Source organism: Tachysurus vachellii, chromosome 12 (genome assembly GCF_030014155.1).
Source record: "Tachysurus vachellii isolate PV-2020 chromosome 12, HZAU_Pvac_v1, whole genome shotgun sequence".
Lineage (NCBI taxonomy): Eukaryota > Metazoa > Chordata > Actinopteri > Siluriformes > Bagridae > Tachysurus > Tachysurus vachellii.
The window spans coordinates 17600441-17626089 of record NC_083471.1 but is presented as its reverse complement, the minus strand read 5'-3'; the positions used below and the strand labels follow the sequence as shown (position 1 = coordinate 17626089).

The 25649-nt window shown below is 39.6% G+C and overlaps 1 protein-coding gene across 1 annotated transcript in view; it reads left to right on the top strand.

Moving 5' to 3' along the window:
- Positions 1-25649, top strand: part of adgrv1 (adhesion G protein-coupled receptor V1) — a 119697-nt gene that overhangs the window by 22872 nt on the left and 71176 nt on the right. The window contains exons 9-50 of the mRNA XM_060883885.1: positions 180-509; positions 1065-1241; positions 1814-2037; positions 2837-2869; positions 3452-3578; positions 3668-3853; positions 4025-4205; positions 4364-4527; positions 4796-4919; positions 5018-5278; positions 6127-6253; positions 6413-6630; positions 6817-7563; positions 8421-8794; positions 9814-9990; positions 10523-10703; positions 10794-10987; positions 11134-11263; positions 11566-11649; positions 12708-12847; positions 12966-13575; positions 13689-13904; positions 14033-14248; positions 14333-14577; positions 14661-14842; positions 14931-15739; positions 16423-16632; positions 17302-17432; positions 17546-17645; positions 17784-17963; positions 18400-18563; positions 19621-19708; positions 20061-20139; positions 20272-20410; positions 20503-20644; positions 20725-20990; positions 21559-21734; positions 23366-23493; positions 23662-23819; positions 24047-24193; positions 24469-24549; positions 25010-25274. Of these exons, the coding sequence (XP_060739868.1) occupies positions 180-509; positions 1065-1241; positions 1814-2037; positions 2837-2869; positions 3452-3578; positions 3668-3853; positions 4025-4205; positions 4364-4527; positions 4796-4919; positions 5018-5278; positions 6127-6253; positions 6413-6630; positions 6817-7563; positions 8421-8794; positions 9814-9990; positions 10523-10703; positions 10794-10987; positions 11134-11263; positions 11566-11649; positions 12708-12847; positions 12966-13575; positions 13689-13904; positions 14033-14248; positions 14333-14577; positions 14661-14842; positions 14931-15739; positions 16423-16632; positions 17302-17432; positions 17546-17645; positions 17784-17963; positions 18400-18563; positions 19621-19708; positions 20061-20139; positions 20272-20410; positions 20503-20644; positions 20725-20990; positions 21559-21734; positions 23366-23493; positions 23662-23819; positions 24047-24193; positions 24469-24549; positions 25010-25274 (8911 nt within the window). The remainder of the gene's footprint in view (positions 1-179; positions 510-1064; positions 1242-1813; positions 2038-2836; positions 2870-3451; positions 3579-3667; positions 3854-4024; positions 4206-4363; positions 4528-4795; positions 4920-5017; positions 5279-6126; positions 6254-6412; positions 6631-6816; positions 7564-8420; positions 8795-9813; positions 9991-10522; positions 10704-10793; positions 10988-11133; positions 11264-11565; positions 11650-12707; positions 12848-12965; positions 13576-13688; positions 13905-14032; positions 14249-14332; positions 14578-14660; positions 14843-14930; positions 15740-16422; positions 16633-17301; positions 17433-17545; positions 17646-17783; positions 17964-18399; positions 18564-19620; positions 19709-20060; positions 20140-20271; positions 20411-20502; positions 20645-20724; positions 20991-21558; positions 21735-23365; positions 23494-23661; positions 23820-24046; positions 24194-24468; positions 24550-25009; positions 25275-25649) is intronic.

The window sequence follows — 25649 nt, the reverse complement described above, 5'->3', positions numbered from 1 at the left end:
TACATCATATGTGTGCTAATGTCTGGTGGAGAGCAACTGCTCCAGCCCTTATAACTGAAAAAATGTTCATGCTACCTAGATTATATTAATATTGTAACTGATTTTAGCTTTGTCTTTAGCACATTTTTTGCTACTGTATATTGAAGGAAGATCTTCACCTTGTTTTCTGTCATCTCCAGATGGTATTCTACATCCAGGATAGTGATGACGTATATGGACGGTTTGGCTTCCATCCACGTGAGAGACAGAGTATTCAGAGCCAGCCTGAGGGCCGCTTCCTTTCCCTTAGCTTCCTTCGTGAAGCAGGCACTCTAGGGGAAGTGCGCTTAGCCTTTACAGCCCTCTACATCCCTGCAGGGACCCTGGATCCTGCGAGGGCTCGGGATGGTGTGCTAAATGGCACCAGTGCCAACAGTCTGCTGTTCAGTTCGGGTCAGGCAAGGGTTCAGCTCACCCTGCCAATCCGTAATGATGCCTTTTTGCAGAACGGAGCCCGCTTTCTCATACAGGTACTTTGAACAAGCTCCCGGTGTGAAAGAAATGGTGGAGTAGTTCCTTCGTGTTTTGCATGACACTGGCTTTTAATGTTTATTTTTTTGGCTCCTATTTATTTGTTCTAGGTCTCCCAAGACTTGAGACTTGGGACAGCCTCAAGTGCCTTAACAATTTATTGTTTTCTTCTAGTACAAGAGTCTCTAGATGAGCTCGTCTGGTAATTAGCAATCTTGAGCCACAGTTATTTAAGTGTTTTGGATTGTGGCCATAGGATTTCTACTGGTGCCCAAACAAATAACCACTTCTTTGTGCAATGCTGAGAAATAAACACGACACAAAAAACTGGCAGAGTAGGAACTAAACAAGAGCTCCTTCAAGGACATACACAATATCCATCCACATATACTCTGTAGTGCTGACTGACACCAAGGAGCAGCTAGTGGAAAGGTCTCACTGTGTAATGTAAGATCTTGTTACTTGATGTGATGAACATGAGACAACACCGGACGAATACTAGTCTGATGTACTTTACAGCAGTTTTTATATATTGTCTATTGTGTCTTTCTCAGTTGGACACATTGCAGCTGGTGAACATCACTCCTCCTATTCCTTCAGTGAGTCCTCGCTTTGGAGGAGCTATCAACATCTCCCTGGTTATCACACCTGACATTGCTAATGGAGAGATCGGGTTCACCAGTAACCAGACAGTGGTGGCAACAGAACCTGAGGAGTCAAACACTAGCATGGTATATCAGATCAGATTAGACAAGAGTTATATTGGTAGAATTTGATTTGTTAATTTCATAGAAACAAGTTTTTACTAAATCAGAAAAATATATATCAGTTTATTTTTTTACTTTTGGAAATTCACATGGAGGCAATTACTAATCTCATGTCATTTACCACAAGGATGTTAAAGGAGCAACTTCTAATGTTATCTGAAATATTAATAGAATTTCAAATATACATTAGAGAATAACTTTATATATACAGTATATATTAGATATTGTGAGTCACGACATTTACAAATGGATCCTGTTCAAGCTAGCTCTGTTTCCTCTGGCATATTTGGACTTTGAACACATATAAAGGTTTGGGATTGGACTTGAATGCTTGTTAGTGTTTTCATTACAGTGAAATTGCAATCCATCCCTTCGAGGCAGAATTTAATTTAATTCCTTTAATTTCAATCCACTCTATTCTTAAATCAATCAATGCAGAGACAAACTTTATGAGTTTTCTTTATCATGAGGTAGATGTCGGAGCTCAATAGACATGCATGTTCTTCTACTTCTGAGCATATTCTGTCTTGCTCTAGATCATTCTTCCCTTGAGGCGAGATGGGACAGACGGGCAAGCTGTGGTCTTCTGGAGTGTTCGACCTGTTGGAGAGAACAGAGCTGATGTTACTAAAAATGACCTTTTGCCTTTTACTGGTTCAGTCACGTTTTTATCAGGACAAAGTGAAGCAAACATCTCCATCACCATCATGGCAGATAATGTCCCAGAGATCAACGAGACAGTCCTACTTATATTAGACAGGTACTGTGCACTATTGGCCATTTAAGAAATAACCACTGTGTAACTTTTATCAGCTAGAAATAGACACCAACACAAATTATTTTGACTCAAAGCCTTTCTCCTGCTAGAAAAGGCTTGCTTTTCTGTTACAGATACAAAATGCTGATACCAGAGACTTTTTTTGTAAATGTTCAGTAAATGTCTTCTTAAAAACCCTGTTTATTATTAGTCTCAGATTATGTGCAACATCTATCATAAATTACCTGTGAATTAGCTCTTACTATAGAAGCAATAATGTGCTAGAACGAGTGTGCTATATAAACCGGTGATTTGCCTTGCATCCAGAAGAGCTGTTGTTATATTAATTTGATAGGAACTTCTTCTGAGCAATCAGAATTGAGATTTTAATAGCACTTTGGTATAGGTTAAATTAGCTAACACTAAATTTAGTGTTTATCTTTATCTGTTTATCTTTATCTTTTAGATTTATCTGTGTGGTTTTGTGCTATTTATTAATTACAGCCTCAGTGTTGAAAGAAATCTTGGGGGCTTTTTTTGTTGCTAATTTTTCGACAGCAGCACTGTGTATATTGTCTACATACTGGAACGTTTCATGTCAGTTAGCTGAGAGAAGCCACATATTTTGTTCTCTGCAGAGAAATGTGAAAGGTTCCCACAAAAAAGGTTTCTATTAACAGCAGTAAGACATATATGTGTTGACTTAAGCACCCTATTCCTCATTTTTAATGAAGACCCCTCTCATATTAATGAGTTCTGACAGGAACGCTCCTTCTCCTTGCCTCCCATTCTTCCTTTGCAGGGTAGAAACTGCACGCTTTGTAGTGTACTTCGGGTAAGTGTACACTGAAGAGATTTTGCCCTTTTGTGTGCTCTGAATCAGCACTTTGTGTGATGGACCTTTTGGGACTATGCTTTAACTCTTTGATGGGTGAAGTCTCTTTCATTAGGGTGTGTGAAATGAAGAGAAAGGGTGTGTGCCTGTGTGCGTGCATGCAAATTGTGTGAATCAGTCAGGTCCAGACCATTGCTCTCTTTTCTCATTTAGCACCTAATTTACCCACTTCCTTTATGCTCTGCTGTAAAGCCATCAGTGTTTGTATGCATGCGGTTCATCCTGTGAATACGTTTGTTTGGAATGCTGCTCCCTGTCTAGTCTTTGTCTTCGATTTTACTAATTATCTGGAGCTTCGAGCGTTGGCGCAGCCCAAGCCAAACTCAGTTAACACACTGGCCCCCCTGCTGGGTGGATCTATGCTAGTATGCTGCTCCAAAACATGGCTAGTCAAAGCAGCCCCTACAAACATGGCTCACAGATGGCCGTCTGCAAACACAAACTACTCTAATACCAATTTTCACACTACTGTTCTGTATCCCAATTTGTAAATGTAAAACTCTGTGCTCTTCTATCATATAGGACAAATACCGAGAACCAGATTCTGAAGCCAGGTTTCACCAGCCGAGAGATAGTCATTCTCGAGAATGATGACCCTGGAGGAGTCTTTGAGTTTTCACCGGTGTCTAGAGGCCCCTGGTTTATCAACGTAAGAATAAAGTACTTTTGATGCACCAGTCTCAGTCTGTTACTTATACAAATGTCAACACACTTCCTTTGTATCTGTATTCTCTGTAGGAGGGAGAGACGGTGGAGCTGAGAGTTATCAGACAGCAAGGCCAGCTGCTGAATCAGCTGGTGAGATACACAGTGACACCCTCTGGAAATGAGGATTTTTATGGAGCCACTGGCATCCTCGAGTTCCAGCCTGGAGAGAGGGAGGTTGTAGTGGCATTAGTAGCCATACCTGATGGGCTTCCAGAGGTAGGAATTGTTGCAAGACTTTCTCTGTCCAAAATATTTGAGGAGTATTTTGGTGTTTTCAATCTAAGATGCTTAACAGTCACTCAACAGTCACTGAGAATTCCTCCTTGGGGGGTATGGGGCTGATAAGGTTCCTGTCATTGACGGAGCGTCACCGTTTTTACTTATCAGTTAGATGAGCTGTTTGCATTGGTTCTGAGCAGTCACAGCACTCCAGCAAGTCGCCTGGGTAACAACAGACAGATTAACATCACTGTGCGTAAAAGCGATGACCCTTTCGGAGTCATCCAGTTCATACAACCACAACTACTGTTCTTCATCAATGAAAGCAAAGGAATGGATATTCATTCAGGTATCTACCCATGTTATCTCTTTATGTGTTGGAATTTTACCAATTCAGTAGTCCATCAATGGTGTCTTTCTCTTTTTTGGATGTGAATATTAAAAATACAATGTGCTTATGTTGATGTCTAAGTATTTGGACATATCTATAACAATTTTCTGTTACAGCATCCTACCCCGTTGTGAGGGGGAGGGGCAGATTTGGGAACGTGTCAGTCCTCTGGGTTCTAGAGCCGACCTTCTCAGGAGATATCACCCCAGTCCAAGGGGCAGTGGTCTTTACTGAAGGAGAGTATCTAAAAAACCTAACACTGTTCTCCAAGCCTGATGAGGTAAAACTTGTAAAACATTTCACCACCTTCTTTTACTACAGATATATAATACTAGAGGTGTGCATGGGAATTGTTTCTAATCCATCTCCCAACTTCCTTTTCCTATATAAACAATATAAACAAATGAAATTGAAACCATAACGATTCTGACCAGATTAAATCAGGTATTAAAAACAATGAAAGGTATGAATGGGAATAAGGATTCCCAATCCTGAGGCACACCTCTTCATCATTCCTAAAATGTAACTGAAAAACTATTGTCTGTCAGGTGCCAGAAGATGTAGAAATATTCACCATCACACTCATCAATGCAACTGGAGGTGCTAGACTTGGAACTATTCTAAATGCATCCTTACAGATTAATAAGAATGATGATCCCATTTACTTTGCAGGTATTACTTTTGAGATTTTTCTGGAAACTAGATAGAATTTGTTCTCACAAAGATTGTGACGTTGTTTTCATTGTTTTGTGTTTACTGTTTTAACCTAGAACCGGTCATACAGATGGTCAGAGAAGGCAATATGGCATATTTTACAATTCTGAGAGCTGGACTAGCCAATTATGTAGCCACAGTCATGTACCGGTTTGAGTTTGGAGACTCATCACCAGGAGACTTTATTCCTTTAAATAATGACACGCTGTTGGTGTTTGATTATGGGGAATGGATGAAGAACATATCAGTCTCTGTACAGGATGACGACATTCCAGAGACAGATGAACGCTTTTATATTGTGCTGTTCAACACTACAGGTGCGTTACACTCCCTACATTAAATATCACAATGACACGGTTTTATTTATAGGTTGTATTTTTTTGTCTTATTTGGAAACTCACATAAACCTTCTTTCATAGAGCATGTTTCCATCTTGCTCTGTTTGTCTATGTAGCTGAAGTGAATGTTGGAAAATACCATTCAGAGATGCAAATAATGCAAACACTTCATTTCCATTCATTTCTATTCTGTACAGCTAATTAATCCAGCATATTTGACATTTGTTTCAATACACAGAGAGATCTGTTGATTAGGCCTGACTTGCCTGACCCTGAAAGCCTTCCCTAATCCATGTATTGTGTAACACACACACACACACACACACACACAATAGCAGGGTGGAACTTTTCAGGATGTTAATTACAGACACTGAACTCTTTTTCTCTTACTCTTTACATCACAAAACCACGTCACTCAAGAGTTTTTTATCTTTTTGGGGTTTTTCTCCTGCTAGCAAAATCTAGCCTTAATCCTAGAGAATAAGAAAAGGCTACTATAAAACTGCAGCAGTGCCGTTGTGTTGTCTTTATTGTGTAGTTTTCTGATAATTATAAGAAGGTCTTACTGTGCTGGAGGGATATTAACAATACTTGGCTTCTTGGCTTTTCACCATATGTGTGACATGTGTATACTTTCAAATTGAAAACAGACTGCTTAAGAATACTATGAAAAATATCATCTACTAGACATTTATGATGTTGAATATGAATTATTGGCTGAATGATATGTCTATTTGTGTAATATCATTACTTTCTGCCATATCCAGCCAAACTACGTTACTGAATGGAGACCCATACATGACCTGCTATGTTTTTTCTACGTGCAGGAGATGCTGTGGTTTATGGAAAGGATACTGCCACTGTCGTGATTGAAGCCAATGATGATGCCAATGGGATATTCGCTCTGGATGCCACCGAGAAGCCTGTGGAGGAAGGGAAGTCCAACAACTTTTAGTGAGAAAGATACTTTTTTTTAATTTCCATAAACTCATACAGACACAAAACTGACTGGAGTTCATAGCATGCACAAAATGAGGGCAATGACATAATTCTGCAGCATTAAATCCAACCTTCCCCCATCCTGTCTGTTCTCACTGTTATTATTTTCTCCAGCGTTATTAGGAATAGAGGGCATTTTGGCAACGTCACAGTCTTCTGGCAGCTGTTTGCCAATTATACCCCTCTTGAGCCGAGTCAGGAGTTTGTCAACACATCTGGATATATAATCTTCACCACAGGAGAGAAAACTAAGCCGATAGTCCTGAAGGCCATCTCTGACAAAATCCCAGAGTTCAATGAGTTTTTTGAGCTGCGTTTAACGAACATCTCAGGTCAGCACCTATCAGCATTTAAATGTGTGGTTTTTTTAAAAAAAAAACATGGTTAGTATAATATTCAGTGCCATGATAGTGAGTGTGTGTCAGTGAAGTCAGTGAAAAACTATTTTTGGCATATATTTAGGTAACAAAAATTGTTTAATGTTTATAGCTCACAGTATTTCACTGTTTGTTCCACAGGTGGATATCCTGGCGAAGGTGGCAAACTGGCTGCGAAAGACCTCAATGCTTCTGTCCTTATCCCTTTCAACGATGACCCTTTTGGGGTGTTTGCTATAGACAAGGACAACCTGGACCAAGAGGTAGCAGAGGACGTCCTATCTGTGGATGACACATCTTCAGTTACATCCTTCACTATTGTCCGCCAGCAGGGAGCTTTCGGAGATGTCCGCGTGTCATGGGAGATCCTATCTGAAGCCTTTCCACAAGGTCTACCACCGATGGAGGACTTTATCTTGATGGCCACATTCCCTGAGGCTGTCAAGTTCCAACCCCATGCAAGGAGGCACCATTCTGGAACAGATGCCTTTTTCTTTTCTGGCTTTCCTGGAAGTTATGGAACCATTAGTCTACAAACTCAGTCTGAAGATATTCCTCGCAAACTAGCTAATTTTACATTCTCAGCCTGGCTAATGCCCAGACCCAACACGGATGGGTTTATTGTTTCAAAGGGAAATGGCAATGGAACTATGTATTACGGTGTAAAAGTCCAGACGAACGAGTCTCATGTTAGTGTGATGCTTCATTACACAACCATAGGCTCTAACAGCACCCAAGTGGCAAGAGCCACAGCAATGAAATTTGTGGAAGATAATGTATGGGTTCATGTCCTCATTGCAGTGGAAGACGGAATTATTGAGTTTTATTTGGATGGGAATCCAATGCCTGGAGGAATCAAGAGTCTCAAAGGAGAAGCCATTATGAATGGTGTGTAAACAGGGCCAGGATCTAGTACTAAACAATGTTTTAGCCTATGGTGATTAGGACTGTTGTAGTGCTTCATTCGTCTTCATGCAGTTTACTTAAAATTGGCACAGCGCAGCAGAAGAGAATGATGTCTGTTTTAGCATATCCAAAGATATCCGAAGTCTTTCAGCATACTGTATTAGTTCCAAATGTGTCCTTGGAATTTAACACCACCAATCAGGATTATTTTACTCCTTACCACTTTATACTTTATTATTGCCAGACATGTCTACTAGTCAGTCATAACAAGTGTTGTTTAGCTTCTCCCAGTGCCTGTGGTTCACATCTAGCAAGAGTCTGTTGTGCAAATCTGGTGTTATTGTCTAAAATTTCACAGTGCTTTTATGCTTGAGCGAGTATGCGAGTGCTACTGGACATTGTTAGACATTGATGAAAGGAGTTAGTGGTCAAACTGTCAAGTAATGGAAAACAATGTGGCTTTTGTAATACAATGACGTTTCCTAGGGAGAACCTCTTGACATTTCTTTTACTAGTTTCAATCAAGTGGATAGACACGTATATCTGAGGCATATATGGTATTGTATTGGGTTAATAGCTGAAATGGTTTCAGGCTTTGCAGAAGAGTTTTGTTATCATTCACTCAAGAATATTTCTTCAATTTGTACAGTTTCACTGTGAAAGCCAAAAGATATTTTGTCTTACATTAATACCAGCAGCTGGTGAGCCAAGTCTTTAAATGATTCAATTTTAAGTATATTTGTACCTGTGAAGTATGCCTTTGATTGCATTTTATACTATTAACTAAACTTGTTGCAACTAGTAGTACTACAGATGTGTCTTTCTTTGGCTCACTCCAGATGTAGCTCATGTAAAAGTCGGCTCTGACCCTGAAGGCCGCCAGCTCTTCACGGGTCTGCTGCAGGATGTGCGTCTGTACTCCGTGCGTCTCAACCAGTCAGAAATCCGCGAGCTCAACGGCCAGCCTGCAAAGACTGATTTCCGTAATGTGGCTGGATATTTGGAATACTGGCAGGGAGAGAAGCTCAAATCATTTGTTGTGGAAACACGTGATGACCGCGAAGAAGAGGGAGAGGAGGTCTTTTACCTGCAGCTGGTGGCCGTTCACGGTGGAGCTCGGCTGCCCATGCCACGCCCCACTGCCAGGATTAGGATTATGAAGAGCGACAATGCCAACGGCCTGTTTGGCTTTACTGGAGCATGCATTCCTGACGTAAGACCTATTACTATGTATTGCTTTGCTTTTTTGAAAATTTGCTTTAATATTCATATACCAACTTTTCATTCACAAAATTCAGAAATGTCTTTGAAAAAAAATCACTTCCTAATATATATTTTGACTTTGCCTCAAATAATGACTTTGTCACTGTGTCTTGTCTACAGTATAATTTCTCAGCATCCTAGAAATTAGTTGATTAAATAGTCCTTGCTGGTTCGTCAATGTTTGGTTTGGCTCCCTAGAAAGCATGTAACGCGACCCCTCCTAGTTGTGAGCGCATGTCCTCATGTATATTTGATTTGTCTTCACGCCTGTTTGGAAGGAGTTCACGTTGGTCTCTTTAGAATGGACTCATGGCATCTCCGATGGCTGATTCGATTAACAGGACAGATGGCAGCCCTGGACAGCATTCCTTTACAAGGAGTACTTCTCGCTTACTAACAAAAGCGACACTATGGCATGTGGCCTACCGATGCTTTCATTAACACATACACATAGCTACTTTCACTTTCACAGCACTGTTGGAACTTTATTGGTATATTTGAACTACATCCTGCTCTGATTTGCATTTTTCATTAGGTTATAATTTGGAAAAGAAATGAGATGAAATTCAAGTGTCGCACACTGAACTGCGTATGAGAATTTTTGTAGCATAATCAGCTAAGCCAAGAGGTTCACCGAGTATCTTGATTTGTGAATTCAGATAGAATTATAGCAGAAATATGCTGTAGAACTCTTCTATAGATCTCTTCTGTCTGACAGGTTCAACAGTCCAGCTATAGATTATGCTGTCTTGAAGATTTTTTTCATCCCAGGACGTTTTTCCTTATCACTGTCCTCATTATTTATCCAAATCTACTTCAATATTTCTATTAAGCTGTTTCATGACAACGTCTGTAAACCAAAACTTTTACAGATCATCTGGAAGTGAATTAAATTAATATTTCAAATAAGTTGGGGTACTCAGGCATACTGTCTAACGTTCTGTGCTATCTGTCTTATCTTATCATTAGATATCTGAGGAGGGCTCCACTGTTTCCTGCATAGTAGAACGCACACGTGGTGCTCTGCAGTCGGTCTATGTAAACTACACTGTGACACAGCTCGATTCTCCAGCAAGGGCACCCAATGTCTCAGACTTTGCCAAACCCTCAGGCTCCATCTTCTACCTCCCAGGCCAACGCTCTGAGGTAACATGACTGATGTCAATTATGCATTATTAATGAGCAGGGGATCTCCTGTTGGAGAAGTGTTGCACTGAGCATGCTCTATGTCTGAAGAAGAGGTCAATGAGGTCTTACAAAGTTGTCAATGTAATAGCATATAATTTAATGTTCATCAGTTTTGTGATTGATGTATTTGGTTGTATTTCAGCTAGGTTGTAAGCATCTAGCTCCATCTAGTGGGAAGCTGAACTGAAAAAGCCTGCTCTTGTAATTGGTTCATTTGTATTGGTAAAATTACAGGATGTGTATACATAAGAGGTGTTAGACAGTACCACTATTTGTATTTGTGTTTGGATCTGCTTAGTGTTCCAGATATCTGTGTCTGTATTTAAAGCTAAAGTAGACATGGCTTAAAGCACAAGGGGGTAAAAATTAACCTGCAGGTCTGCCCTGAATGCCCTGGGCAAAAATGTAGCCTAATTTATTTCAGAGACTCCTTCAATTACGTCCTTTTAATAAAAATGTTTTCACTTGTAAAAACTTCTGGATATCACAGGTTCTGAACCTGCAGATACTAGATGATGATCTTCCAGAGTTTGAAGAGTATTTCCAAGTCAAACTGGTCTCAGCCCAATCAGAAGATGGGAAACCAGGTTCTACCCCAACCAGTGGAGCCAGTATCGATCCTGACAATGCCATCAATAATGTGACCATCAAGGCCAGTGACCATCCTTATGGTACGCATTTTCATACTTACATTTGATATCAATTTTTACATATTAGACTTTGTATGCATATATTGGTCTAAAAAACGCTATATGTCTCAGGTCTGCTGCAGTTCCAGACTGCTCCTATCACTCAGGCAATGATCAGACCAGCTCTAGAGGAGGCCCGTGTAACTGTCCAGGAAGAGGCTGGTGTGGTCATTCTATCGGTGGCCAGAGCACAGGGCCTGCTGGGAAGAGTGTTAGTGGCCTATCGCACAACCCCAATCACTGCTATTGACTCAAAGGACTATGAGGTAATCTGCATGTGAGACAAAATAAATTCAACTCACATGGAGTTGATTGATTTGTTGCTCTTTTTGTATGGAAAAGAATCAGAAAGTCCTACATTAATTTGTGCCTGTAAAATTTGCCACAATGTTTTTTTTTTTTACTGGGGCAGAACGCAGAGGGGTTGCTGGATTTTTTGCCAGGTGAAAGACTCAAATATATCAACATGACTATCATTGATAACTCAGTGCCAGAGCTGGACAAAGTCTTTAGAGTGGAACTGTACAACCCTCAGGGAGGAGGTAAGAGACCTCACAATCCAAGCTTTGGTTGCACATCATCTATCACACACATAATGGGACTGAATCGTTGGTAGTCTTCTATTTTTATTAATAGGATTTCTATGCATACTTTGCATGCTTTAAAAAACTGTTTGCTAATGTTCAGTTTTGAGAACATCTCATGTGCTACCCTGGGCTTTTTCCTCGAACTTTTGAACTGTTGTACATATTCCATTCATGTTGTCTTAACATGATTATGGAAATGTAATCCTCTGTTCTTTGTGTGAATCCTGTGTGCTTCTGGTTGCTGTGTACTGATTAAGTGGACCTGTTCTTTGGGAGTGGGGACAGTGGAAGTGGAGAAAGTGACACTGATTTCTTCCTTCCACCCTTTCACTATCACCCTGGTAAGGTCCACGTTTCTATTTAATGTTCCTCTAAAATCTGTAATGAAACTCTATAAAACTGTTTTCCCACCTAGGGCTCTATTACAGTAAGTAATCAAGTGCAATAATATGACATAGAGTATGATTTCAAGTAAAGACTTACATTTAACCAAACGAAAAATATACCAAATAATGCAAATTGTGCTTGCACTAAGAAAATTGAGAAGTAGAGTTCAAATGTCAGAAATGTCTGATGTCATGAACTAAGAAGTAAACATAAATTCCAATTCATTTCCAATTCAATGATTTCTTTTGAGTGTTTAGTAGTAGTAGATCTTGTTTACTCTGGTTGTTCTCTGCTTGTGACCAAATCGTCATGATGTTTATTGAAATTAACAGTGTTACAGTCGTCTTTTTCCAAATGTCTGCCATTCACTCTTTTAAGTCAACCCTTGCATTTATGTGTTTTGAAAAAAGTTTATGCTAATTTGCTGTTTAGTGCATTTTTGGTTGATTTTCTGGACAGTATCAAACAGCTTTCCTGCTCTTAGTTTGTAAATCCTAGATCATGAGCTGCCAATGTTTGGAGTCCTTGTCCACATTGATGCCCAAATAGAACAATCTTTTTTGGACTTTGGGGTTTAGCGGCCTCCTGCAAGTCCAAGACTAGTGTCTGCTTCGCTATTTACATTGCACTAAGGCCAATGAACACTCAGAGGAAAAAATGTGGGAAAAGCAAATATCCATTATATTGAGAGGATAGCAGCAGTGGTGAGTGGTTTATTGAAAATGTCAGGAGCTTCATTTTTCCCATAGGGCCTTGTTTCAAAATGTGTGTAGTGTGCTATGTTTAAATTAGTGCCAATGGCTGGCATTGGGAAAGATAGGTTTAGGTCTGATTTACTGAGCTATCAGCATATATATGAATTGTTGCACACACAACATGAGTTATGGTTGCATTGTTCAAAATTCAACATTTTTCTGTAATGGTATGTGCTAGTTGTTCATTATACACTTTGCTTAAACTAGTTTGATAAGTCACTTTCCAGTTCATAATAACATTGTTTTTTTCTTTGAAGCCAACTTGGGACTTGCATCGCACATCACTGTGACTATTTCTGCTTCCGATGAGGCTCACGGAGTCTTCCAGTTCAGCAACAATTCTATCTCAGTGAACGGAACTGAGCCAGAAGACGGTCGGAGTAATGTGACACTACAGGTCAGGAATCTTCTTGCTAAAATAATCAGTCAACAATATAGAAAATGTTTGGAAACCAGAGTTTGATGGGTACATAGATTAGAGTAATGATATTAGGCTTGTTTCCATTCCCTCTCAGGTTGTTCGTACTTTTGGCGCTCTCTCCAATGTCACTGTATACTGGCAAGCAGATGCAGACTCAGAAGGAGAGCTTATCTACAGATCTGGCAGCTTGACCTTCACCATAGGACAAACCATTGGAAACATTTTCCTACGTATTTCCGAAGACGATATACCTGAACTGGATAAGAGTTTTAAGATCCGTCTGTTGAACGTTTCTCATGGACGGCTTGGAAGCCAGACTGTATCCACGCTGACTGTACTGGCTAGTGATGACCCCTATGGACTATTCTTGTTCTCAGAACGTAGCAGACCAGTTAGAGTGGCAGAAGCAGACAGTCTGGTTGTTTTGACAATACAAAGGAGGAAAGGACTGATGGGAAGGGTGCAAGTGACATACAGGACATTGAGGGATACAGATACAGTGCCCTACTCCACACCTGGTGTGGGCAGGGCAAGCACTGGAAGTGATTTCATTCCTGTCTTAGAGTCAGTTACATTTTCGGCCAATCAGAGCGAAGTGAATGTGACTGTCAGGATTCTGGATGACAACGAACCGGAGAGGGCAGAGTCTGTGTTTGTTGAACTTAGCGGCGTGAGATTAGTGGAAGGTGCACAGACACGACCAGGTGAGAAGGAACTTATTTTGATGCATGTACACTGCACAGTGGTTATGAATTCGACTTATGATATCATATGAATTATGATCAATAATCATAATTTTAATTCTTGGATTCTGCAGTTGCTCTGTCACCTCAGCTTGGCCTGAGAAATGTCTCAGTGGCTCAAGTCATTATTGAGGCCAGTGATGATGCCTTTGGTGTGCTCCAGCTCTCCTCTCCAGCCGTAAGCGTGCCTGAGTACTATGTAGGACCCATCATAAACGTAACACGCACCGGGGGGATTTTTGCTGACGTGTCAGTGAAGTTCCGAGCTGTACCTATGACTGCCCGAGTTGGTAAGTAAAAAACAAACAAGAAAGAAAAGCTATATGTCGTAAATGCAAAAGCAACTGCTCCCTCCGTAGGACTACAACTTTAAATATAGCCAGTAATTTACAGTGTATTACACTATGATTACTTGTAGGTGAAGACTATAGCGTGGCCTCATCTGATGTGGTCCTTCTGGAAGGAGAGAGCAGTAAACCAGTTCCTATCCTTATTATTAATGACGTGTTTCCTGAATTGGAAGAAACCTTCCGCATTGAGCTTCTTAACCAGACCACTGGTGGGGCTTTCCTGGGCGAGCTCACTCAGTCAATCATTACTATCCTACCTTCAGATGATCCATACGGCTCTTTTGGTTAGTTGCAATGTCCAAAGTCATGCTGAGATTGATTTAATTTATTTGTAGGTTTAATAACTTGATCTTGTTCATGTTGCTTAGTTTTTCAGGCTGCGCCATTTACTGTAGAGGAACCTGTGGTGAATGCTACGGAACTGTCCTTGCCCATTGTGAGGAATGCTGGGACTATAGGTTATGTTAGTGTTTACTGGCATGCTACCATCAATGGCAGACCTGCAACAGGTGACCTTCAGCCTCTGTCTGGAGAGGTCAGCTTTGCTCCAGGTGAAACTATAAAGACACTGAAAGTAGAGGTTTTGGCTGATGATGTACCAGAAATTGAAGAGGTAAGTACTATTTTCTCAGCTGTCCTAAGACTACTTAAGGATTTCCTGTCCCTTTTTAATGAGTGTATAAATCTTTGTTTTAGATCATTAAGGTAGAACTTACTGGTGCCACAAACGGTGGAAGCATTGGTGCTGAAAATGTGGTAAACATCATTGTGCCTGCTAATGACAACCCCTATGGCACAGTGCACTTTGAACAAGCGGTATATCGAGTCTCGGAGCCTTTAGAAGGCGTGTACATTGCCAACATTACTGTTCGAAGAAGGTGTGTAATGATCTTTCCTAGTTTTAAGGCATATTACATAAAACAATATTAGTATCTAATGTCCTAATAGATCTTTTTTCTTTTCCAGTGGAGGTAATTTTGGTCTTCTAGAGATTCTATATAGCACCATTGAGATTGATGTTGTTACTAGCGCCCAGAGAAACGGCCATAACTTCCTAATTTATTATGACCGCCCCCTACCTGGGGCACTTGCTAGTGCCATCCGAAGGCCTATCAACATCACTGCAGCCAGGGACCCTCTGAATTCCTGTGCAGCCTTCTGCCTTCGGGAGCGTGCCTGCCAAGCTTTTTCTTTCACTAATGCCTCCACTGCAACGTGCTTCTGGGTAACCACATCCACAAACCAACTTTCCGCTGCTGCCCAAACTCTCACTTATATAAAAAATACCACTGCTGCTGCATCTCTCTTCAGCTCACAGGCGACTGCTGGGAGTGACTATATAAACATGATAGGGCAAACAGCAACCATGCTGGATGGCTCAAGTATTGCCAACCTCACTGTGCCAATTCTGACAGACTCTTTGCCAGAGATGGATGAGAGTTTCATGATACAAATTTTGAAGGTTAGCCTGGTTAACATGACTGTGGCTGAGAAACACTTGCCCACCATTAGACAACCAGACACCACTACAGTGACTATAGGAATGAATGGTGATGCATTTGGGGTGTTTAAACTATACAGTATCAACCCCAGTGCTTCTCAGAATGGATTGTATCTGGAGGTAAGAGAGGAGACTGGGACTAGAGTGCTGTTGGTCATTGAAAGGACTGGAGGCAGTCTAGGCCGTGTTACGGTGGAGTGGATGCATGTTGGTGGCACTGCAAAGCCCAATGCTGATTTTAATGGCACCGGAGCGACTCTCATCTTTGCAGAAGGTAGGTCTGAAGAACAATACCCAAATTTGTCTTCATTATTTTAATGTTTGAATCTCTTATGGCTTTTGTGAATGGAAACTGGTATATCTCAGTTGGGTAAAAAATGTACTGTGAAAGGCTCTGCAACAGAAAATCTATCTATTGTAAGATTGCGAGTTCGAAAATGCAAGGCTTCATGCAAAATTGTCGTCTGTATTCTCTGGCATTACTCTCTCCCCTGTCGGTTACACTGTGTCAATGGCACGACCCAATAGTGGACATTTGTGAGGTTATGTATGTGGAAGAAGTCAACTTAGCACTTTCTTCTGACTGTGTTGTGCCAACCTGTGATGCAATTTCAGCAGTTTGAAATTATGTGTTTGTTTGCATCAAGTGTGTCTCTGAGGAAAAACGTGACCTGGGGTAAAATGGGGGAAATCCAATATATATCTTTGTGTTTCTTTTGAAACCATGGTTTAAATTTATTTTCCACTTTGAACAAAGCAGGAAATTAAATCAGTTGCTCTTACTGTACTTATGTGACAATTTACTGAAGACAAATATTTTAATTTGTTGCAACGAGAACATTTTCTATGCTGCTTTGTTGCTACAACCACTATTATAAAGTCAGAGTTAAACCATTTTTAGAAAAATTCTGAATGCCTTCAATAACACAACATCTCCTGTGTTACTTCCTCTCCAAGGTGATGTGAAGAAAACAATTGAGTTCTTCATCACAAATGATGCTGAGCCAGAGGACAACGAAACCATGCAGATTGGATTAGTAAGGACTGAAGGTGGTAGTCGTATCCTTCCCAGCTCAGATACCGTCACCATCCTCATTCTTGCCAATGACTATGCGGCTGGCTTGGTGGGTTTTCACCCAATCTCTCGATCAGTCATAGTTAAAGAGGGTGAGTACTGGTCATGTTTACTGGTGTGGTTGAATTACACATCTATAACATACTATACCACTATACATACACTGGCTCCTTGATCTCAAGTGACACATTCTTTTAATTTGTGATCAATTCATTATTCATTTTGCCTATTGTGTAGGTGCATGTATAAGTATTTGAAACTTCTGCGTGATCAGGTATCCGTTCAACACTTCACAGTGACCAGTGACTGTTGCAGTGTGAGAAGAGAGAGTCTTGTAACAGCTGCCACATGCTGGAAGAAAGACATTAGTTGTTAAAGATACATGATATAACACGGATACATTCCTTTATGGATCTGTGGTAGTTTATACCAATTATACCAATTATGTTATATAGTAACAACTCAGTCACACGGCCTTCTATATAGAACTATAATCCTTGTAATCTAAACTAAAGGAATACAGTATATCGTTTATATAGCACAATAAATGGAGCAGTCTATAGACTTTCGGTTTCTCAGGAAGATGCACTTTTTGTCAACTTTTTAGTATTAATTTCATGAGCGAGCATAAGAAGAGATTAAAGTTGCTATAAATAATAATAAAATAAAGTATAAAGTAATAGCGAATCAGAACTTTTTGAGACTAATGCTAATGATTGAAAAGAACCCTGTCCTTAGAGCCATGTTTTATTGTGTAACAGGTGAGAGAGTGCCATTACTTGTGCAAAGGACAGCTCCTGCAATAGGAAATGTCACAGTGGAGTGGAGAATTGAAGGTCCTCAAACCTTACTTACGTTTGTGGAAAGCTCTGGTGTTCTGTTCTTTACTGAGGTAGGAAGAAAATAGTTAAACTTCTACAGCACAGGAACGCAGAGTGACTTTTGGGACAGTAAATAACGCTTCATTAACTGTGGAGTTGTCCTGTGTTCTCTTCCATTCCACAGCGTATGTTGAATGACACTATAGTGCTGCAGCTGTTAGATGATGGCACACCTGAAGAAAGAGAGGAGTACAGAGTTATCCTTTCTAACATTCAGACTAAGGGTAAAATGCTGAACTGCAAATTAAACACTCAATATAAGTTGTTTTTTTTTAATAATTACGTAATGTCATAGTAGCTAGAGTAGATAGAGAAATTTTGTATGTTTGTCATAGCTTATTTATTTTATTTACCTCCCACAGGTGTGACAGCTACAGGTGAAGCAGCTTTGGACCCAGAAGGTCGTGAGGCAGTGATCAGCATAGCGGCCAGCGATGAGCCATTCGGCATGCTGAAGATTGCGCCATCCTCTATCAACATATCTACTGATGAGAAAGACACCAAGCTCAGGATTTATATAACCAGAGAGTTTGGAGCCTCAGGTGAGGCTGTATGAAGAAATTAATTAAAAATATATACAAGACATATAAACTGATTTTTCATGTATCACTTTCAAATAAAGTATAGTAAAGTATAGTAAAGCCTTTTTGTGGGTCTATTTGAGAGTTGAAAAGAGAGAAATGTTCGGCTTCTTCTTTTCTCTCTCTCTTTCATATGAACTTAGTATCATGCACCGAATTATACTCCTTTTATATTAACTAGCATTTTGTCTTGTATATAGATGTGTATATAAAAAGTATATAGGTGAAGTATTTCTTTTTAAACTCATTTTAAAGTGCATCAATGTCAGCAGTGTCATTAATGAGGTCATGATTGATGACAAAATTATAAAAACTAAAAAACGTTTCTCTAAATTTTGTACTAAGGTGTTTTGAATACTACAGAAATTAAAATTTGATTTTGTTTTAAATTCGATAGGATCAGTGAACATCAGCTATGAGACAGTGAAAGGCTCCTTGCAGGACCTGAGGCAGATTGAAGGGGCTCTTGCAGAACCTGGTCAGGATTTCCAACATGTTTCCAGCTTTGTGGTCATGCAGGATGGCCAGACCTCAGTGTCCATCCCTATCACTATTATAGATGTAAGTGTTAATGAGGAGCAGGAGCGATTGTTTGAGTTCAATTAAAATGACAGTGATGGAGTGGGGGAAATTGGTTTGATAAGTGATTTTAAAATATACATTTAAGTGTAAAAGTTTAGCACAAAATGAAAAAGAAAAGGAAATTTCTGTGTTCAGTTTCACAGCATTCCTTCATTATGGCAAACCACACAAAAGGCTCAACAGTGTATATTACATGGCTGTTCTAATGCCATGTGTCCAGTCGTTGCCTGTTCTGTAAATCATCTGTCATCCAATCCAACTACTTGGATTGTTGTTACAAGACACACCCTTCTTAACTTCTTTGTCGATGACTTGTGGAAAAAAAAAGATATTATTGATCCAAGTAAAATGGGGGATGGGATGAACAATTCCAAGCCACATCATTTTCCACTAACAGCACATGGCAAAATGCTTTATTTCTTTTAAACCACAACAATGTGCCACTAAGTACAAGTTCTTAAAGCGTAACAAAAGAATGACACCTTGTACCTTTTATCCATGTATAGTTTACATCTAATGTTTGGCGAAGACAATCTGTAAGACAGTTTACTTCCTGTTATCACTTGTGTTATAGCAGCTATAAACATCCATTCCCTCACCTGCCTCAGTAAAGTTGATAAGATGAGCTAGAGTGCTAAAGACCGGAGACATCTTACATAAAGCGTCACCATAGCAACAATATTAAATTTGGAACATTTACATTTTTATAATCTATTTATAAGTTGTATACTATTTTAATTGTCTACCAGGCAAGTCCCTGTGAATTATTTATTTCTATAGACATGAGAACATATTAGCATGAGCATATTAATATATAATATATATATAATATATATATAATATAATACTACTTTTATGGAAAATTAATAAACAGATCAATCAACATAGATAGATAGATAGATAGATAGATAGATAGATAGATAGATAGATAGATAGATAGATAGATAGATAGATAGATGCAAGAATTTTAGTGTTACTGTTTATTGTGTTGTTTCTACTTCCTGTTGTGATGAAATATCAATGTGTTTTTAAACAGGATGACATCCCTGAGTTGAAGGAATTTTTTCTGCTCAACATAACATCAGCTGTTCTGATAACAACACTCCCAACTGCCCCTAAACTAGGTACCCTGACAATGTCCTGTCTCTCTTCCCGTAATTCTTCATAATACTTAATGCTTCAAAGTATCATGTGGTTATGTTCTTCATTCATCATCAATCACCTCTATACTTTCATCTCAACATTTTCTACTTTCATTTCTTTATCTCTTTCCTTCACTCTTCTCTAGAAGTGCACTATACGTTAAAAGGTAATGCTAAACATCTGCTTTCCTTCCTGTTGTAAAAAAGTCAAAGGCAATTTCCCTCTACATTTTGTCTTTTCATGCTATTAATAATGAACTTTGTCACACAGTTTTCTTGGAATTTCTTTAACCTGTTACCCTATTGTTTATTCTTGGACTCAATATGTAAACAGATACTCAAGGTCTGGTAGCAGAAATTAGCATTAATGCTAACGATGGAGTCCAAGGTATCATCAGTTGGCAAAGCACAGAGTAAGAGCATCCCTTTGAACAACTAATTTAAAACACAGCTCATTTACTGTGTACAGTATAATATCATTCTTAGATCAGACATGGTGATGTGTTAATAGGTGTGTGTGGGTATGCGTGTTCTTTTTTCTGCAGTTATGAAGTGAACGAGACAATGGGAATATTATCTTTAGTGGCTTATCGGGATGCTGGGACATACGGGAACGTCTCCGTCTTCTTCTACGCCCAAAATCTAGAGGCTCAGTTGGGTTTGGACTTTAACGCTACAGCTTCAGTAAGTCATAAATAGGAATTCATCTTAGTGTCTGTTGTGAAATTGTTATGAGTTGTACTGCATAGTAAATCAATCTGAACCTTTTTTTAAAGGTTCTTCATTTTGTGAATGGAGAGAGGTACAAGTTTGTAGAGGTGGTGATCATAGACGATCCTTTTCCTGAAGGAGATGAGAAATTCCAGCTTGTTTTGACAAACCCATCACCAGGGCTCGAGCTTGGAAAGAACATTACTGGTTAGCAGAAGTTAAGAAGAAGAATGTAGAACTCAATCCAGCCCAAACTCTAACACTTTCCTTCTGTTCATGTTTAATAGCAACGGTGACTATCTTAGCCAACGACGATGGCCATGGTATCATTTCCTTCAACAACAGTGAGCACTTCCTACTGCGTGAGCCATCCTCTGTGTCAGGTCTGGGCCAGAGTGTGGCTACTTTGATCATCTTACGTAATCCACCACAGGGGATATTTGGGACTGTAGCTGTGCAGTTCTATATTACTGACACCAACGGAACTCTGAACACTGAAGATCTCACACCTTCTGAGGGCTTTGTGGTTCTGGAAGATGGGGTCAGATTTAAGGTGATTAACTTCAGAACAGTTGGTGTCAAAAGTACAATAAAAAGTGTATATATACATATATCAGGGTGCTTTCACTAGTTTAACATTGATGCTATTTGTTTGGTTTCACACTGCACTGCAATGATCTCCTTACTCAACACGACTTTGTTAGCATTCATCGTGGGAAAGATTAAATAACAAGCTTTAAAACACTTTTACTTCAGTTGTGTGAAATATGTTTAGTTGAGGTGTCAAATCATGCTAGTAGTCAGAAAGCTCCATTTTTTTGTACATTTTGTTGACACATTGTGTGATTTTATTATATTATGCATACGTCCTAATCCTTAATTCTCTTGTACATTTTGCACGGTGTACTCTGTCTATTTATCCTTCTTTTTTAACTCCTTAATTTAGATTAAATATATATATTTTAATTAATTCATAGTTTTTATTTTTATATGCCCTTGTTGCCAGCTGAGAGCTACCAAACAAAATTTATTTTGTGTTACCTTGCCTTACCATAGTTTAGTTTACAGTAGTTAGCTTTGTTTTGTTGTTGTTTTTATATATCAATTGTTCTTGGTTTTAGACTCTGGAGATCTGGGCAGTTCTAGACGCTGAACCGGAAATGAATGAAACCTTCAGAGTGTCTTTGTCCAATCCCACTGGAGGAGCACGACTGGGACAACCAAGAGATACCTTTATCACTGTGTTACAGAACCAGGCTCCACTTGGGCTTTTCAGAATATCTCCATCTAGCAACAGGTACACACACACACACACACACACACACACACACACACACACACACACACACATATATATTCATTCATTCATTCATTCATCTTCTACCGCTTATCCGAACTACCTCGGGTCACGGGGAGCCTGTGCCTATCTCAGGCGTCATCGGGCATCAAGGCAGGATACACCCTGGACGGAGTGCCAACCCATCACAGGGCACACACACACACACTCATTCACTCACACACTCACAGGAATCGAACCCCGACCCTGGAGGTGTGAGGCGAACGTGCTAACCACTAAGCCACCGTGCCCCCCTATACAGTATATATATATATATATATGTGTGTGTGTGTGTGTGTGTGTGTGTGTGTGTGTGTGTGTGTGTGTGTGTATACAGTATATATATGATTGGGTATAAAAAGAGCCTCTCAGAGTGACAGGGTCTCTCAAAAGTCAAGATGGGCAGAGAATCACCAATTCCCCCAATGCTGCGGCGAAAAATAGTGGAGCAATATCAGAATGGAGTGTCTCAGAGAGTTTGCAAAAATTGCAAAGAGTTTGAAGTTATCACCATTTACAGTGTATAATATCATCCAAAGATTCAGAGAATCTGGAACAATCTCTGTGCGTAAGGGTCGAGGCCTGAAATCCATACTGGATGCCCGTGATCTTTGAGCTCTTAGACGGATCACATACAGGAATGCTACTGTAATGGAAATCACAACATGGGCTCAGGAATACTTTCAGAAAACATTGTCGGTGAACACATTCCACCGTGTCATTCGCCGTTGCCGGCTAAAACTCTATAGGTCAAAAACGAAGCCATATCTAAACATGATCCAGAAGCGCAGCCGTTTTCTCTGGGCTAAGGCTCATTTAAAATGGACTGTGGCAAAGTGGAAAACTGTTCTGTGGTCAGACGAATCAAAATTTGAAGTTCTTTTTGGAAAACTGGGACGCCATGTCATCCGGACTAAAGAGGACATGGACAACCCATGGACAACACATCTGGAAAGGCACCATCAATGCTTAAAGGTATATCCAAGTTCTAGAACAACATATGCTCCGATCCAGACGTTGTCTCTTTCAGGGAAGACCTTGCATTTTCCAACATGCCAGACCACATACTGCATCAATTAAAACATCATGGCTGCGTAGAATCCGGGTACTGAAATGGCCAGCCTGCAGTCCAGATCTTTCACCCATAGAAAACGTTTGGCGCATCATAAAGAGGAAGTATTTTGTATTAGACAAGAATGGGACAACATTCCTATTACTAATCTTGAGCAACTCCTCAGTTCCCAGACGTTTGCAGATTGTTATAAAAAGAAGAGGGGATGCCACACAGTGTTTGAGATGTGTTGATGCCATGAAATTTAAAATCAACTTATTTTTCCCTTAAAATGATACATTTTCTCAGTTTAAACATTTGATATGTCATCTATGTTGTATTCTGAATAAAATATTGAAATTTGAAACTTCTACATCATTGCATTCTGCTTTTATTCACAATTTGTACAGTGTCCCAACTTTTTTGGAATCGGGTTTGTATAAACAAACACTACCTTCTAGCATCTTCCTCATATCTGTACTGGTTTACATTTATTTATCTTGTTTTTATGATGTGTGTGTGTATGTGTGTGTGTATTTAGGACTCTGAGCTCTTTAACAGTTCAAGAGACTGTTGGAACTGTGTATTTGACAGTGGCTCGCAGTAATGGTCTGGATTCCGCAGTCAGTGTGGAATTTGAGACAAACTCAGACACAGCCTTTGGCATGAGTAAGATCATTATTTCTACATCTACTCGCTTTCTTAAAGCATGTGACACACCACAGTATAAATACCAGCCACAAAACTACTGTAATGAATATGTATTACATTCTGATATAGTTAGAAAAATAAACCCTGAACGTTTGTATTGAAATAAAGTTTGTATTGATTTGACAGGGGGTGATTCTTCACAGCTAGCTGTGTATCAGCGCTTCAGAGACACCTGGACTTTAGGCTGGTGTACTGTGTTTAATGAAAACTCCTCTATGGTCTTGATGCTGAGACACAACCAGGTCACCCTCTTCATGTGGCAAGGAGCATTTGTGTCCATTCAGGTGTGTGATTTGTAACCCAGAACATGATAAATAAAAAGAAAGCATCTAAAATGAATGCGGAGATCATATAGAATTTGGGATTCAGATGTAATGATCTCAATGCAGCAACACAGCAGAGAAATTAGACCTGAATCTTTTATTTTATGATGCATGAAAATAAACAGTAGAAATGAGAAATATCTGAAAAAGAGATGAGAAAGATGCCTGTGTCTGTATTGCTGTTACAGAGCGTGAGCGTGCAGAAACCGAGCTCTTGTGTGGGTTTTACAGTAAATGGCACCACCTATGTGGCAGTGGCCCACGAAGACACCACCAAGCCTCCTGCTGCCAATGTCAGCATATTCCGCCTTCAGCCAGACTTCAATCTTACTCTAGTGAGTCTGCTGGTGTGTCTGTTTGTGTGTTCACTCGCCACCATGCACCAACAATAAGTCCAGTCCATTCTGACACAATAAGTTCTTTTTAAGCTACTTCAGTCTTTCTGTGTGTATAGAAATATACACACACATATATATATATATATATATATATATATATATATATATATATATATATATATATATATATATATATGTGTGTGTGTGTGTGTGTGTGTGTGTGCGTGTGTGTTTCTATGTTACTATTTTTCCTTGTTCTCTTTCTTTTCCAGGAGCATACCAGGCCTGTGGGAGGCCGTGATGTTAAACATTTCTCTGTCCAGAGTCTGGAATATTTCATTGCTCTGAATCAGGTTAGGGAACTTTCGTCCTTTCCTTATGCTATATTACATTAGTGCCAGATGCACCAGTGGTATGATTTTTACAAATGTGCAGAAGGGCATTTATTTTTTGTGCATATTATTTTGTCAAGCAAATGATAATCCCTGTGAGCCCTAATATATTCATAAGAAATGAGCAAAAATGCAATTATTCTTGAAGGACTGTATTCTAGGTATATTGCATAAAAGGTCCCATTAATTTTCCAAATGTTTTAAGCTACTGAGGTCAGATTTAATGTAATACTAAACTACTTTTTGCAACATGAACCTTGGTCCAATTTCTCTAATTAACATTTCAAATAGGAACTGAGAGCAAACGGTAATTGAAGACATTAATAAAATGAAAAGTCCAGAAAACTCACATAGTTTAGGTTAGTAACAAAAAAACCTTGTTTATTAAGAAATGACAAAGTGCTAATATTTCCTCTGTTAGGTATTTGTGTGGACTGGAAACGCTCTCTCCCTTCATCATACGCTAGAAATTCAGGACATCACTTCACTCTCTCCGTTTACCCGGGCAAACAGGAACATCCAGCACTTAGTGGCGTGCAGAGGTAGAAACTCATCCGGCTGCCTTGTCTACCAGTGGATTAACGGCAGCTTTCAAAACCCCCAGCTGCTAGCAATCAGTGCCAAAGTTAAACAAGTGGAGCCCATACACACGGGAGGAGAGACGTTTCTGCTAGTTGTTACAGAAGGTAATTTTGTTTCGAAATGTTAGGAGTAGAAACTGCTGTGTAATTTAATGGACAATTGAACTCAGAGCTAACAAGGTTAAGTGTAGGTTATGCATTGTTTAGTGGCTGAACTCTGTCTCTGTTTGAAGTTTGAGTAATGGTGTACAAAGCAAACAGGCACTGTGTTCTCAGGGAACACCAGACATGTAGGCTCCAATGCATATTTAGAACTGGGTTACACAGAACTATAGTGAGGCACCAGAACAGATCTTAAGTGTATAAATGGCTGATTCTCAGCCAGGTTTGTTTCTAAAACCGCAGCCAATCGAGAGGATTATAATTTTACCCCAGGGTAGCAGTGTCAGTGCAGTCACAGTCTGAACCACAGCTACACTT